Raw genomic sequence first — 15,535 nt, 5'->3', positions numbered from 1 at the left:
GCCGACGTGCGCCGGGCCGCGGCCACGGCCTACGCGCTGGCCGCCCTGTGCGCGCCGGCGCGCCAGCTGCTGCGCCTGCACCTGGTGTGCCCCGCCGAGGCGGCGGCCGCGCCGCTGCCGGAGCCGGCGGACGGCGGCGAGTTCGCCCGCCTGCGCAGCTGCGCCGACGTCTTCGCCAAGCTGGCGCGCGAGGGCGCCGGGCAGCGCAACTACGCGCTGGCGGCGCGCAACGCCTCGTACCCCAACAACCTGCTGCGCAACGTGGCGCGCGCGGCGGGCGGCGGGCGCTGGGCGCTGGTGCTGGACGTGGACATGGTGCCCAGCGCGGGGCTGCGCGAGGCCTTCCTGGCGCTGCCCGGGGCCGCGGACGAGGCGGCGCCGCGCGTCTTCGTGGTGCCCGCCTTCGAGATCCGCCACACGCGCCGCATCCCCGGCACCAAGGAGGAGCTGCTGCAGCTGTACCAGGTGGGCGAGATCCGCCCCTTCTACGAGGAGCTGTGCGCCCGCTGCCAGGCGCCCACCAACTACTCCCGCTGGCTGAACCTCCCCTCCGGGGGGCCCCTGCGCGTGGTCTACGAGGTGGAGTGGCGGGACCCCTGGGAGCCCTTCTACATCGGGGCCAGCTCCGTGCCCCCCTACGACGAGCGCTTCAAGCAGTACGGCTTCAACCGCATCAGCCAGGTAGCTGCGCCGCACCGGGGAGGCGATCCGTCCGTCCAGCGGCGGGGAGCGTTGCGGTCCAGGCTCGGGAGGAAGCGAGGGGATCCGGATGGGGAACCTTCCCGGCCTGCGAGCCGCTTCCAACTGTGGGGAACACAGGAAGGCCGCACTCTGGTTGGAGGGGCGGGGGGCAAAGACAAAGCAGGTGTGACAGGAAAGGCAAATGACGGCCTTTGTGGCTTAAACCTTTAACTTCCAGACTTAGGAAAGTCATCCCAACCACACTGAATGGGAAATCCTTCTTCAACGGAATGCAGTGTTTTAAAAGTTTGATCACAAATCGTAACAGGCAAATGTATTCAATGTTATATCCTTTGTTTACTGTTGTTTTGCCTTTTAATAGTTGGAATATTTTACCTTAAAAAAACATTTACCAAGTAAGACCATAAGACAATCTGGTCGCTGACCATAATAAAATTTGGATTTGGATTTGGAACAGTCAGGAAATTACCAAGCGCTTTGTGGTTGTGGGAAAGGGGGTGTGACTATGTAGGAAACCCCAGAGGGTGGACCAAAACTCCAGACAGGTCAGATGTTCCTCCCTTCACCGTATAAGAATAGCCCAACATGTGTTCCATGGAATAGGCTGGGTGGGAGGGGACTTTTGCATGGGCCAAGCTGTTGCTCCGTTTCCTTTCCTTGCAGGCCTGCGAGCTTCACGTGGCGGGGTATCGTTTCTCAGTGCTGAGCAACGCGTTCCTGGTGCACAAGGGTTTCAAGGTGGCGGGTGAGTTCCATGCCGAAAAGGACGCCGAGAACCAGCGCAACAAAATCCTCTTCCGACAATTCAAGCAGGAGTTGAAGAGCAGGTACCCCGACTCTGAGCGGCGATGCTGACGTCACACCTTCCCTTGCGGAGGGACAGCTGAAGCTCTTTTGAACTACGGGGGGACCCCGTGCTGGATGCCGTCTGTCATGCACTGATCACAGGGGAAGGGGCCAGGCAGTCCCGGGGCTGCTCTGCCCATTTCCTCAAGTGTGTTTGTGGCTGCTACAAATATTTGTGTTTCATTTCAGGGAGCCTGTGTTTATACACACACAGCCTGACCCTTCTGCTCAACAGTACCTTGGTTTACCTTGGGCTGCAGAAAACCCCCGATTGTTGTTTTTATATTTTATAGGACTTGTTTACAAATTAGTTACCCCAAACTTACATCTCAAGGGGTAATTCAGGGGTCTGCAGTTATTGATACCCAGGTGTTATTTGTGATGGGCGTTCATATTTTTGGATAATCGTGAAATTATCCAGAGTAACACACTGGTATGCCTAATCCATCCTAGCCTTAAAAAAAAGTCCTGTTACCTTAGTGTACAAATCCTGTGATGTGAGCCTTGAGATAACTATCTTTGGATCTTGATCACTGTTTCTGCTTCCTAATGTTTGTTGTTATTATTTCATTTTTATGCCTCCCAATAGCCCTCTGGGGAGTTTACAGAGGTTCGAGAAACACATATTATAATGAAACACTAAATTTTCCAAAATGTAAAAAAATAAATAAAAATAATTTAAAACTAGCTAACATGACGATATAGAGTATTAACCTGTTAAATATCCTCAGGAGTTTTTAATGCTTGGCATGGAAAGTTGCCTTAACCTGGCACTGAGAAGGTGGCAAGGTTGGCACTGGGGGGCCTCAGGGGGGAGATAATTCCACAGTTGGGGGCCCACCATGGACAAGTCCCCCCTTTTGCTTCCTCCTGAGCTTTTCTTGGAGCTGGCACCCAGACAAGGACCTCTGATACTGATCTTGGTATCTAGGAAAGATTAGAGATATGTTCTAGCAAAAATGGTTTGCAGAAGTCATTGCTCATAGTTATTTACAAGGATACATATCTGGGAAAAGAAGGGATTCAGGCTACAGTGCTACATGCTACAGATTGACAGATAAATGCAAATGTAGAAGTACTGTAATTTCAGGAATACAAACTTTCCCCATTTTACTGTATACAATACTGTAAATTCTGGAATACAATCTTTCCATTTTACTGGGGAGGAGGCTGTTGTCCAGATGCTGCTAAATGTGAGCAGACAGTTTGAAGGCACTTCCTGCTCTCCCTTCCTATAGTTCTTTTCTTTCTCTTTATTCCAGACTTGGGCAAAACAGACCTTTATATAGAAGTTGCCTCTGAATAGAGGCCTCTGCTATATTAAGCAGAACACATGGCCACTCTTAGCTGGTTGGTGGGGACAGGACTGGTGGGAATAGGCTTTGATCTTCTCCAAGATGGCTCACAGATTTACAACATAGAAGACACAGCACACACAGAAGGAGCGATGAGGAGGGAGGAGGAAACAAACTTGGGCATCAGGCAGCCAACTCGGTGTCTGCTGGTCATTCAGCTGAAAGATGAAATCTTGCTTTTCTCTGTCTCGCTGCCTGGTAGAATGGCCATCAGTTTTCTGATTGCTGGGCAGAATCCACTGCATTTGTGTTTTTAAATAGGCACGGCCGTCTCTAATTTGGGTTCTGTTTTTTTTTTTAAGGTTTAGGGCACGGGCATCTTCTTATATGGCTTCTTACTCATTTTGTTCTCAGCTTGTGATAGGCCTTGACTCTTTCCCTCTGTGCAGCATGGATGGGTCTGTTTTCAGCAAAAATAATATGCATGACCATCATGTCTTCTGTGACAATCCTAGAAGTCTGGTGCATTCTGGTATCATGTGCGGAGCGGCCTGACCCTTATGCTCGGCTGTGTGCAGAATTGCACCATCATAACCAAATAATCCAGTACCTAAGTTTATTTGGTCTCAATAAACATCCAAATGATATCTAAATGTGTTTTTAAGGTTTACAGACTGTCAGGTGTCTTTCACTGGGGGTTCTCTTTACTCACAGGGAGCGACAGAGCATTGTGTGGGTTCAGTGTGTTACATCCATGATGTAGTATGTTCCTATAATGATTTAGGCCAACCTAACCTACCTCACAGGGTTGTTGTGTCAATAAAAGGGGTAAAGAATTGTCCGAGTGCTGCACTTGGTAGAAGAAAGTAGGTAGGGGTAAAAATCCAAATGAATGGCACAGATGGTGTGAGGGTGGGTAGCAGGAAAATGCGGCCCGTTCTCATGGCAACAGTACTGGGGTGCCATGGCAACCACAGCCCTTTTGTGGCCGTGGCTCCAGGCCTGGGAGGGTGTTTCTAAGCCTTTATTTTTGTCTTTTCTCTTGGCTTAGCCTCAGACAGGACCCCCCCCCCCCCAAACTCTCAGCTCTGGGAGTTGTAGGTCTTTTTATAGGATTGTGCTCTAAATGAGCCTTTTGGACACGCAGCAATCTGCGCCTTCGTCTCACGCAGAGGGGGGTTCATGGTGTCTTTTAAAATTATTTATTTCTGGATCTGCACGCTTCTCGAGCCCGTGACCATTTTCATAGTTCTTCCTAATGATACAGCGAGCACAGTAGTGCACCCAGCCTGTTTTTGTTTTCTTGATTCCCTGTCGCTATGGAAACGCCTGCCTCGACTTCCGCTTCCGGTTTCCCGCCATGCCGCGCGGTTACCACAGTCAAGCCGTTGGATCATAGAGAAGAGCCCTTCTGGGCAAACTGATAAATAGTTGTGATTGGCCAGTGGCGCGGGGCGGGCTCGAACGAGAGCGACTTCCGATTGCTGAAGAGGGCCCAAGCGGGGTTTGCGCTTTTCTCAGCCCCACCCCCAGGTAATGAGGGGCCCGGCCGCTTTCCCCACTAACCCCCCCCCTTTTCTGGGTCATATTGGTCCCGCCCATCCCAGTCCTAGGCATTTTCCCCACTTTGTGAGCGTAGCGGGGGCTTGGGCCAGACCACTGCCACTCGGGGCGGGGGCGTATCTATGGCGGATTTATCCCTATTAACGCAGGGTTCCCCCCATGAATTGCTCCGTAGTCCGTTCCCCTGTGAAATGTATAAAGGTTTGTGGCTTAGTCCATTGCAAACTAGGGGTGGTGGGTTTGGCGACGGGTTGTGATAGCTACTGATTTTTTTAAAAAAGCATTTATACCATGCTTTTTCTTCAGGGCTAAGAGCAGAAACCATATTTTTTAACACACAAAGACATCAAGGCAGCAGTAGATGATAAACCTACGACTAAAGTCAAACGACTAAACAAAGAAACAGTAACAGATTAAGACAGCACGGGTGACATACGAAGGGCTCAATTCTATGCAGGCTTATTCAGAAAAAGGCTCGCTAGTCCCAGCATGCCTTGCCAGCTGGGGCATGCTGGGAGTTTGGGGGCTTTTTCTAGATTAACATGCATAGAATGTGCCTTAAATGTCTGCCTTGGAAGGAAAGGCCTCCTGCAGTGTCAGTATTGTCATCGGTGAAGAGCCATGGTGAACCTCCTTGGCAAAGCAGTCGCAGCGCCCGGGCTGCGGGGCAGCCACCAGAAAGGCCTCGGTGCTGGTCCCAGCTAAGTGCATAGCGCGGGGGATTGATCAATTGGGCATATTCATACCTGGCCATTTTCTTTCCTGCAAGGAAAACCGAGGCATCTTGCATGGTGCTCCTCCTCTTCATGTTATGCTGACAAAACCCCTGTGAGGTAGGCTAGGCTGAGAGTTCATGATCCGCTCAAAGCCACTGAATAAGCTGCATGGCTGAGTAAGGACTGGAACCCAGCTATTCTGAATTCTGGCCCAATACTCCAGCCACACCGGGAGACACAAGAGGGCCTGCACAGATGATGTCAGTGGAAAAGCGGTTTCTTGGGTGAAAGAAGACCGTTCTCCAAGTCTAAACAATGCACCATTTACGTAGGGTGGTTCTTGCCAGGAAACGCCATTGGGGTGTGGGATAGACTGCTAGAAATGAGGGGTATTGCAGTGGGGGGAACCAGTTTTCTCAAGATCTCATCAGAGAAGACCTGGAGCGACGATTCAGTGTAGTGGTGGATTGCTCTTCATTTCATCTTTCTTTTTCTCAAAAGCCTCCTGTGCCTTGAGCAGCTGTTTTTACAGACAGATATTCAAGAGGTGCAGCTTAATTCTGGTCTGCTCCCAATCCCTGAAATGGCACTCAAAACAGTGAACACTAGAGCCCGGATTAAAAATAAACACAGAAACAGAGTGAGTCAGAAGGGGCCTCCCAGGCCATCTAGTCTGACCCCCAGCTCTGTTCTTTAATGTTTAGGTAAGCATTAAAGTACATCAATGAAAGAAATAGGCAGCACGGAGGAATTAAAAAACCTGAAGTGGACACCTGGTTTGTTGTTGGGCTGAGAATTGTGGGTTATTCTCTGTGTTTTTTCAGCCTGGCTGTGTTCAGACAACATGAGAATCTACCTTTCAACAGCAACAACCCATCAGAGACAATCATGCTCAGCACTTGGTGTAGGTTATCATCGTGTCTGAACCCAGCCAACTGCTGCCAGACAGCCACGGTTTTGACTGAGCAGTGGCCCTATTACAGATTTCCCATCAGGCTGAGACCCTTTTTCAGACCACCTCCTTTTTAAATCAACCAATTCTTTCTTGGGAATGCATCTTGCAGGTATCTTTTACACTAGCTGCTTCGTCGTTCCTCTTGGTGAGATATACCTGGTGATGGTGGCCGAAGACTTTAAAGACGTCCCCCAAGCTTGAGGACTAGAATCTTGCCTTTAAAGCATAGTCACACAAGTTGATAGTATGCTAAATGCTGTGACTGTGGGGTCCTTGTGCTTTACACATGTGTAGAATATGCATAGCTAATGTCAGGAGGATGCCCAGAAGTGGCTCAACACTGTACAGTGTGTTAATTTTCTCTCCTCCTTTGCTTCCTCCTCTGCCCTGCAGAGCACAATGCCTGTCCAACCGCTGCCCAAGGAGACAGAGGCAGAAGGAGATTCGGCTGCCGAGATGAATGGCGAAGAAGAAAGCGAGGATGAACACAGTGCCAGCCAGTCCGAGTCGGAAGAGGAGAGTTCAGGTAGTTGAGCAGCATAGCACCTCCTCTTTCTTCCCTGAGAAAGTGCTGTGGGTGTGCGCGCCGACTCTTTATTCTCTCCGGCGCCAGACCAAGACCTTTTTATTTACCCGATATTTTAACTGTTAATTTTGATATATCTCTCATTTAATTCTCTTTTAAATGAGTACGGTTAATGGTTCTGATACTTTAACCATCCAGAGTTTTTCTGTGGAAATATAGATGGTATAGACAAAGTTTAAAGAAATAAACATTTCCCCCGTGTTGTTGGTTTTATCTGCAGAGATGGATGAAGAGGATTATGAACGCCGCCGTTCGGAGTGCCTTGATGAGATGTCGGACTTGGAGAAGCAGTTTTCTGAACTCAAAGAGACGTGAGCTGCCTTTCTTTCTCCCCGCACTGTTTAATGCCCGCCCTGTTGTCCGTATCCACAGCTGGCACCAAGAGTTGGCATGGCTGGGCCCCAGCCAAGGGCCCACAACCCAGCGGGGGTCCACTGGCCAGAGCTGCTTGGAGTCACTCTGCCACACACCCTTTATCTTCACAACAATCCTGTGAGGCGGAAAGAGGGAGAAACCAGTCCAAGCCCACTTAGCATTCACTACAATTTTGCTGGGACTTGGGCCCAGGTCTGCGGAAGCAAGCATGGGCCCATCTCAGGCGGGAGCTTGGGAAGGAGCCGGTGATGCCAGTGGAACCCCTGCGATGCTGCAGGAGGTCCTGCCCCCGACATCTCCAGCTGGGGCTGCAAGAACTCCTGCCAGGAAAGCCCGGAGAGTAGCCGCTGCAGGCCTGGGCTGGGTGCATGCAGGATCTGACCTATTTTGTTGTGTCCCTCTGGGAAGAGACGGGATGGCGACTGGAATGCCCTTTGGGAAGGCAGCCGGTTAGGGAGGGCAGGCATAACATGGTTGGTTGGATGCTTCTTCAGTGGCTCCCACTTTTCCACAAATGAACTAGGAACATGAAGCTCTCTGTGTTCCTAAGCATGACCAATATTCTGTAGGAAATAGAGAAGGAGCCATCATGCCTCGCCAGCGAAAAAATCTAGATTTGGCTGAGAGACTGGTGCTTTAAGGTCTCTTCTCTAAATCCTAATGATAATTGGCAAAGAAGTGGAGCCTCCCTGTTTAGGAGCAGTCTTCTGCTCATCAGCTGCACAGACACAGCACCCTTGGGTCTTTGCGACAGAGGACTAGCAATCCAGTCGGGCGTCGTCTGCTGTCTTGCAGGCTTTTCAAGGAGCGCCTGAATCAGGTGAAGGCCAAGCTGGAGGACGTGATGGCAGGGAAAGCTGCGGAATATCTGGATCCCCTGGGGGTGCTGCAGAAGCACATGCAGATCCGCATCGAAGTGGCAGGTAGGGGTAAGATCCTGGCAACCCGGGGGGCCGTCAGAGCCATGGGGCAGCTCAGGCCGGGAGAGGACTTCTGAATCACAACGTTTGGCACTGTGGTGAACTTCTGAAGGAGAGCCGAGAGGGTTTGCGTCTCCCCAGAAGCCCAGCCTGCTAATCCCAGAAGCAGTGAGCAGAGACAGCGTAACTTTAGTCCCTGGACTTTGCAGTCTTATGTCCTTCACAACATGTGTGTGTTCAGTTGTCAAACACACACTTCGCATCTAACCCCAACCACTTTACATAAAGCCGCTTCTGCATTTCCCGGTTTGCCAGCTGATACTAAAAAAGAAGGAAGCTTTGAGCATGTGGAGTTGTGCGTTTTAAACTCCCTGCATTTTTGCGCATCTTCATGACTTAAGGGAGCAAAGAGAAGCTTCCTTCAGCTGCCCAACAACCTGGGTGGTCACTGGGGGCGTGTTTTGGGGTCTTCCCAGGGCTGACCACTCCGGACTTCGTCCCTGCTGGCATCACTGGGGATGGGAAGGGCTGTCCTTGCTGGGGGTGGGACGAAGAGCCGCGAGGAAGATTCTCTCTCCTGCGGCTGGTTCCCGGCTGCGAAAAGACGGCTGCGTAGGCTGGAAAGATGCTGAAGAAGAGAAAGCTGCATCTCCTGTACTTTTCCGCTCCACAGGAATCTACCGAGGCTTCTGCCTGGACATCATCAACCACAAACACCGATGCGAACTGCAGGGAGCCCGGCAACACCTAGAGGTTTGGGGAGACAACCTTTGCTTGTTCCTTTATTTTCCCTCTCAAATCCTCCCGACCTTTCGCACTGCGATGTCCATCTTATTTATTATTTATTTGTTTAAAACATTTCTATGCCGCCCCATCGCAATAAGCCTCGGGGTGGCTCACAACATCAAAAAAAGTCAACCATACATTAAAACCCCCATACAATAGACCCCCCAGTACCATAAAACCTCAATAAAACCTCAGTCTCCCCTGGGAGGTATGTATGGCCCACGATCCAGAACACAGGGAGTGGCCGTCTGCAGTATCTGAACAGCACTGGTTTGCTACCCCTACACTCAAGGAGACAAAAGCCTGTTTCCCTTCCACCCTTTTCCGGGGGGGACCCAAAATCACAAGTCCTGGCATTTCTTACTTTTGATCATTACGATGTTGCATGTGAATAGTTTCTATATGACTTCACCCAAACAATGCTTCCTTAAGCTGAAAAAAGCTGGTAATTCTGTCCTGTTTACCCTAGAATGTGTCCCCCCCCCCGCACAGGCTTTTCCAAAACTGAACCTGGTTTTTGGGCTTAAATAAGGAAAGCCGTGTGGTGTGGTGGTTTAAAGTGTTGGATGGGGTCAGGGGAGATTGGGGTGTAGGCCCCCTCTCAGCCATATATTTCACCAGCAGACTTTGTCCTGGTTGCTCATTCTCAGCCAAGCCTACCTCTCAGGGTTGTTGTTATGAAAATGAAATGCAAAGTTGGAGAGTTTTGTAAATTGCGTTGGATTCCTTGCAAAAGAAAGGAAGGCAGTGTATAAAAGCAGTGCAATGATAAGAAAGGTGATCTGTCCTCCTTCTGTCGCCAAGCCAGTCTGTGACCATATGAAAAACACCTCAAAAGTAATACATTTGCTTAAAATGTGACATCTGAAAGTGGACATCTTGCTGAAGAGGAAGTCTGAGCAGGAGGCAAAAAGCAGAACTTCTCATGGAACAGAGGTTCTCTTAAAGCTCCCAAAACTGCACTCACGTTTTCCGCAGCTGCGATTTAGCGCTGACTCACTGTCCCGAGCTCCGTCTTGGGTGTACCGCTCCATGCCAGCCCGTCGCCATGCATTTTGCTTTGCCTAAACATGGAATTTCCAGCGCATTGCACGGGGGAAAGCAGCAATCTTATATCCTAGTTTGGAATCCGTACAACAGTTTTTAGCTTGAATCTTAAAATGCCATGTATGAGCCAGTCCACTTGGAAAACAACAATTAGCGAGTTGTGTTCAGTGAGTTTTCCTCGCTGACCAGCATGTTTACATTTTAATTTGAGGCTGAGGCAGAAAAGCCCTTGTCCCTCTAATTAGCTAAAGGACTACTTTAAGGGGAATGGGTTGGATTTTCAGGCTGTCCACGTCCCACAAAATGCTAGGATAAGGGTCGAGGACTTCAGGCTGGGGGAGGGGGCAAATCCATCCCTCGAGGGCAGGATCGATGCTGGGTACCTAAGAGATCTGGTCCTAGACCCACGGGACAAAAAAAATGCACAGATCTGTGGATGCTAAGTTCAATCCTAAGTTAAGTAAGTCTGAAGTCTTTCTCTTCTCCGTATGTCTTTAAAGGACCCTGCTTTCTAAGGACACCCTATTTGAGAAAGAAATGCCTGGATAAGGGAGATGAAGTGAAGGAAAATTTGATGTGATATGATTGTGAGCCGCCCCAAGGCTTCGGCGAATGGGGCGGCATAGAAGTTCTCTAGAGAGAGAGAGAGAGAGAGAGAGAAAATTGGGTCTTGAAAGATTCAGGGTCTCAGGTCAACTGGTCACACCTGCTCATGGGGCACAGATCTGCCTACTGTCTCCTGGCTTTGGCACTTTCTGCCCCCATGTAAAGGGCACAAACTTTTCTCTTTAGGCTGGGTTACTAGCAGAAGGGGCGCCCCTGTGCTGGAATGTCCCACTAGGGCTGAAAAGACACAAGTTCGAATCCTCGCTTGCCCAGAGAGCTTACTGGGGGACCTTGGGCCAGGCTGTCTCCCTCTCTACCTAGCCTACCTCACAGGGTTGCTGGGAAGATAAAATGAGCAAGTCTGGGGTTAACAGAAGCTCCGCTGGGGAGTCAAGAAGCCAGAAGCATCCCGGCAATTGTTCATTTCCACACCCAGAGCGAGAAGCTGCTCCTTTTCGACACGCTTCAGGAACGCCTTTTGGAGCGGATCCAGCGCTTGGAGGACGACCGGCACAGCGTGGGCCTCACTTCGGGTCAGTGCAGCCACACCCCAGCATGCAGGCACCGTCCCTGGCACAGCCCCTGCTTTGCCCGCTGCACATCGGAGGTTCAGGGCCACCCCCAGTTCGGGATGGGAAAGAGCTGAGCATCTGGGGATTTGCCTGCCGTGACTTCTTGCTCTTGGCTGATCCTCCCCGTGGTGGCTGGAAGGAGATTCCTTTTGTATCCAGTGGCCAGAATGGCAGTGTGTTGTAGTGTTAAGAGTGCGCGACTGGAACTCGGGTGATCTGGGTTCTAGTTGCTACTCAGCCAGCTGGGGGACTTTTGGCCAGTCCTAGGCTCTCAGCCCAGGGTGGATGTATAAGAGGGAGAGCGGCGAGAAAAGAGTTATGTCAGAAAAAAGGCGGAATATAAATCCAATAATAAATAAATAAGTTTCCCCCTGCTTCTGCCCCTTCCGGGATGGTAGTTCCTTGGGTGGGCCTTGTGCAGAATCCCTGTCCCCCTTTCTTGCAAAACTGCAGCTCCTGGGCATCCCTGGGAAGCAAGAACCATGGCTGACACTCCTTTCCCCCTCTCTCCTCCTCCCAGAGTGGTGGGACGACAAGCTTCGCCCAAAGCACAATGCAAAGGACTGGGACCCTTTCCGGCCCGGAAAGAGGAAGAAGCCGCCACTGGTGTCCGATATCCTTTTGAGCACCTCGCTGACACTTTTGCCTGGCGGCTTTCCAGGCTTCTTGCCTGGGACATGCAGAGCTGCACCTGTTCTAGTTCTGCCTGGATTAGGCAGTTGTGGGTGGGTGGGTGGGTGGAGGAACAGGGGCCATTTTCTCATGGGTACTCCTGCACAGGTTGGGTCTTAACACCCCTTTCTCACGCCCGTATATTGTCTACATGTTACATGAGATTGATATCATGGAGGATTGGACGGCCATCAAAAAGGCAAGTCTTGGGGGGAAGGGGGGGAGCCTGAGCTGCCACCTTCATTCAGAGGTGGGGGGGGGCTGAGGGGAGTCCATGGAAAGGGACCTCCCTAAAACCACAGGCGGTTGTTGCTGATATCCAGTGCATCTTACGGCTCGGTGAACCAAGGCTTTTGCCTGCTCTTACTGCGATCAACCCGTTCCTCAGAATCATGAGGACCGGAAACTTCCTCTACTGTTAGGGAAGGACAGTGGCTCTGTGGCGGAGCTAATGTTCTGTAGAAGGCTCCGTCCGTGGCATTTCCTTTGTGACCGTGACCTTGGAGAGCTGCTTCGAGACGGTGCGAACTGTCTGGCATATAGCAGCTTCTTGCACTCCCAAATACCTGACTGGGGACGTCAGGCTCTTGTGGGGAGCAAGGAAGGGGATGGGAGCTCACCCTCGCGTTCTCTCTCATTTTCTCTCCCCCACACCTTCCTTCCTTCCATCCCCTCACTTAACACTCTCATGTCTTCCCAGGCAAAAGCTGCCATGTCCCCGCCGAAGAGGAAACTCGAAGGTAAGAGCTCTGTTACTTTTCCCTTCCCTGCAAGGGCAAGACTGTGTGTTCTTTCCCACCTGCCTTGTCCAAGAAGCTCCAGGCAGAACTCAGGTCGAAACAAAGGGGGAATTTGGGGTGGGACAGGACAGGCCTGGCCTCCCATGCCTGGTTATCTTAAAGGGTGGGCCCGGCCTTCATAGGTAGGTCTCAGTGTCGAACCTTTTAGCTGTCTCACAGTAACAGGACAAGACAGAAGCATTTAGAAATGTCAATTCGATGTTTCTTGTAAAAAAGAAGCAAGCGCGCACTATAGCAGGTGTGTTGAGTCCTTGTCAGCTGGCCTGAATTCCAGTTTAGGGCTGCATTTTATCGGTGAAGCAGGACCCAGGGTTTGACTTGTATTCTTTTCTTTGCCATCCTTTTCATGCTGCTTCCAAAACCACTTCCAGAGCAGATTACACATAATCAAGACAACAGGAATGTTTCTGGTCCCAGATGTTAATAATCCAAGAAGACAACACACGCGGAAAAAGGGATAGGGAAGGAAAAGATAATTTTTTTTTTCAGCAGGCAGAGCTGGGGAAACAGGTCCCATTGCCAGACTCGCTGCTCTCAGCGCAGGGTCCTGGAAGAGCTGGTGTGGGTGGCGTGTCAGATTGGAGCCCCCGTTTAGCAGTTCCCCATCCATTCCAGGTCCTGGGAGCAAAACGACTGGGGACCAGGTTACCTAAAGAATAATCCCCTTGCAGGTGTACCTGCCCACAGGCGTAAGAGCATCTACCTGCTCCTCTGGGTGTCCCTGCCAAAAGAGGCAAAGTGGATGGCTTCCAAACAGAAGGGCCGTTTTGGTGATGGCACCATCATAGATCTTAAACATCAAGAATTCTCCTCCTCCTCCCTTTACATTCATACTTAGCCTTGGGTAAGGAACCCAAAGCTGTTTCCACATTTCTCTTCCACTCCATTTTATCCTCACGATAACAACCCTGAGAGGTGGACTAGACTGAGAGTCCATGGCTGGCCCAGAGTCAGGCAGTTTGCTTCATGGCTGAATGCGGACCAAAACCTGGATCTCCTGGGTCCCAGTCCGGCACTGACCACTATACCCACCACACTGGTTCTCCGAAAGCTAAAACATCTCAGCACAGACAGACAGACAGACAGACAGACATCCTCATGCCGTTTTCTTTGGTCCTTCCAATTTTTAAAAAAAGTTTAGTAGATACCGGAACGGCCGCCAGCATTTTCCTTTGTGCTTCGAAGCCTTTGTCTTGTCCACCAGCCAAGCGTCTCGGCCGACTGGGCAGTGTAAAAATACCCTCTGTACATGCAGGCATGTCCTTCTTGCAGGACCGGTGAAGGCCGAGAAGGTGCCGTCCCCAGCCCTGTTCTCTGCGCACTGTGAAGACGGCTGCCTGCATTACGAAGGCGAGACTTACGTCAAAGGGCAGAGCATCTCCTTGCAAGTGGGGGACGAGCCCCCCATCCAGTGAGTGCGAAACGTGCGGGGCTGGTCAGAGGGAGCCAGCCAGAGTCTGTCGAAGGGCCCATTTGGTGGGGCTCCCCTTGGTTTAAACGGGCTCTGCACAGGGGGAACGTTCCCCAGTCTCCACATGGATTCGGGCCCTGTGTTAACTGAGAGAAGAGCCCTGATGGAGCAGACGGCCATGGATGGCCTAGAATCCCACATGATGCCAACAGCACCCTCCCACTCCTGTTCCCCGGGCGTATTGCCTCTGATACTGCACTTGCATAAGATCATGAGGACTAGTAGCCATAAATAGCCTTCTCCTCCAGGAATTTGTCCAGTCTCCTTTTCAGGCTGGCTAGATCCCATAGCTGGACAGTGTGGTATGTGAAGGATAAATGGGGCACAGACTGTCTAAGGCACCCCAATATCTTGGGCCATATCCAGCTTAGGTTACTAGCTGTGAAAAAGAGAAAACATAATGCAGAGAAAAGGCCATTCTCTCAAGATTGACAACCAGCCTTGAACTGATGGGTTTCTGCACTGTGGGCTAACCGTCCATCCGAGGGGCTTTCCACCTTTTCCGGTCGGTAGGCTCGCTCGGGATGCTGAGAGTCTCGTGGGCACTCTCAAAATTAAGAGAGCAGCACACCCTTTCCTAAACTGGCTTTAATGGTGGGCAGGACGCCTCTCAAAATGGCCGCTTCCAAGAAGGCAGTTTGTTGAGAGTGATGGAGAGGCCACTTGCCGAAAACCCCAAGGATGCTAAAGAGGTGGGAGCCACACGCAAAAATAAAACCCACTCTTTTTCAAATCCAAATAAAAGCCCACTGATTTTAAGCAGAGTGTGCTCCCAGTTAAAAAAGATGATATTTAAAAATCCAAAGAGGCAGAGAGGTGACTACCGATGCATCTATGTCAGTGAGGAGCTGGACTGGACTTGGTTTGGTTTTGTTTGGTTTTTAAGTAGCATTGGCTGGAAGGGGAGTTGATTATTGGAATCCCAGCAGGCCGGAAGGGGAGTTCAACCCTGTTTGCCCAGTGGAAAATCCCTCCTCCGGAAGGAATTTTTGGTCCAAAGCGGCCGTGAGAGGAATTGGGTCCCACGCACGGGCTGCCGCCTCTCCCTCTGGTGGGAAGAGACCGAAAGCGGGCAGGCGGCTCTGAGCTGCGGCCACGCACCCTGGCGCCCCGGCCTCTCCCAGCCTGTCCTTTCCCCGCAGGGCCGTCGTCACGGCCGTCAGCACCGGCGAAGTTTGGCTCCGCAAGGACGACGGCAGCAAAACCAAACTCTACGTGTCCCAGCTGCAGAAGGGCAAGTATTCCGTCCACAAAGTCTAGCGTTCCCCCGCGGCAGGGCCACGGACTTCGGCTGCCTCGCTTCTCCTGGATCCAGCACGGCCTGCCTTTTGGAGCCCGATCCTGCGGATGCCTTCCCCTGCAGAGGTCGGGGGAGGAACGGAGACACACCTCCCGAGCCGGGCAGCCCTCGGCCCTCTTTGCCGCAGCTGGTGGATTGGACCCCGGTGTAGAAACAGCCCCCGCCCCACCTCCAGTTTCTGGAAGAGCTCAAATAAAATCACCAAGCGAATTCTTCCCCCCATCTGCTTCTGAGCTTCTTAAGTCAACACTTGCTTCCTCGGAGCTGGGGAAAAGTGCTGCTTTTGATGAAGCTGGAAAGAAACGGCAGTCCTCCCCCATGGG

The 15,535-nt window shown here is 51.4% G+C and overlaps 2 protein-coding genes across 2 annotated transcripts; both read left to right on the top strand.

Annotated features, from left to right (window-relative positions):
• Positions 1 to 2,235, top strand: B4GAT1 (beta-1,4-glucuronyltransferase 1; the record flags this gene model as incomplete). The annotated part of the gene is made up of 2 exons (XM_044448356.1): positions 1 to 681; positions 1,366 to 2,235. Coding segments are annotated over 2 exons (873 nt in total), but the record flags the coding sequence as incomplete, so codon positions are not given.
• Positions 2,236 to 4,296: 2,061 nt separating this feature from the next.
• BRMS1 (BRMS1 transcriptional repressor and anoikis regulator) lies at positions 4,297 to 15,434 on the top strand. Its single transcript, XM_044448349.1, has 11 exons — positions 4,297 to 4,376; positions 6,471 to 6,603; positions 6,884 to 6,974; positions 7,834 to 7,961; positions 8,632 to 8,711; positions 10,834 to 10,930; positions 11,490 to 11,582; positions 11,776 to 11,840; positions 12,342 to 12,381; positions 13,714 to 13,852; positions 15,055 to 15,434. Exons 2-11 carry the CDS (start codon positions 6,477 to 6,479, stop codon positions 15,170 to 15,172), a joined length of 978 nt encoding a protein of 325 aa, XP_044304284.1. The 5' UTR covers positions 4,297 to 4,376; positions 6,471 to 6,476; the 3' UTR covers positions 15,173 to 15,434.
• Positions 15,435 to 15,535: the final 101 nt, after the last annotated feature.

This window comes from Varanus komodoensis, unplaced genomic scaffold, assembly GCF_004798865.1.
Source record: "Varanus komodoensis strain SLA01 unplaced genomic scaffold, ASM479886v1 scaffold55, whole genome shotgun sequence".
Classification (NCBI taxonomy): Eukaryota; Metazoa; Chordata; class Lepidosauria; order Squamata; family Varanidae; genus Varanus; species Varanus komodoensis.
Note: the sequence above shows the minus strand (reverse complement) of the source record. Positions and strands in the feature narration are given on the sequence as shown.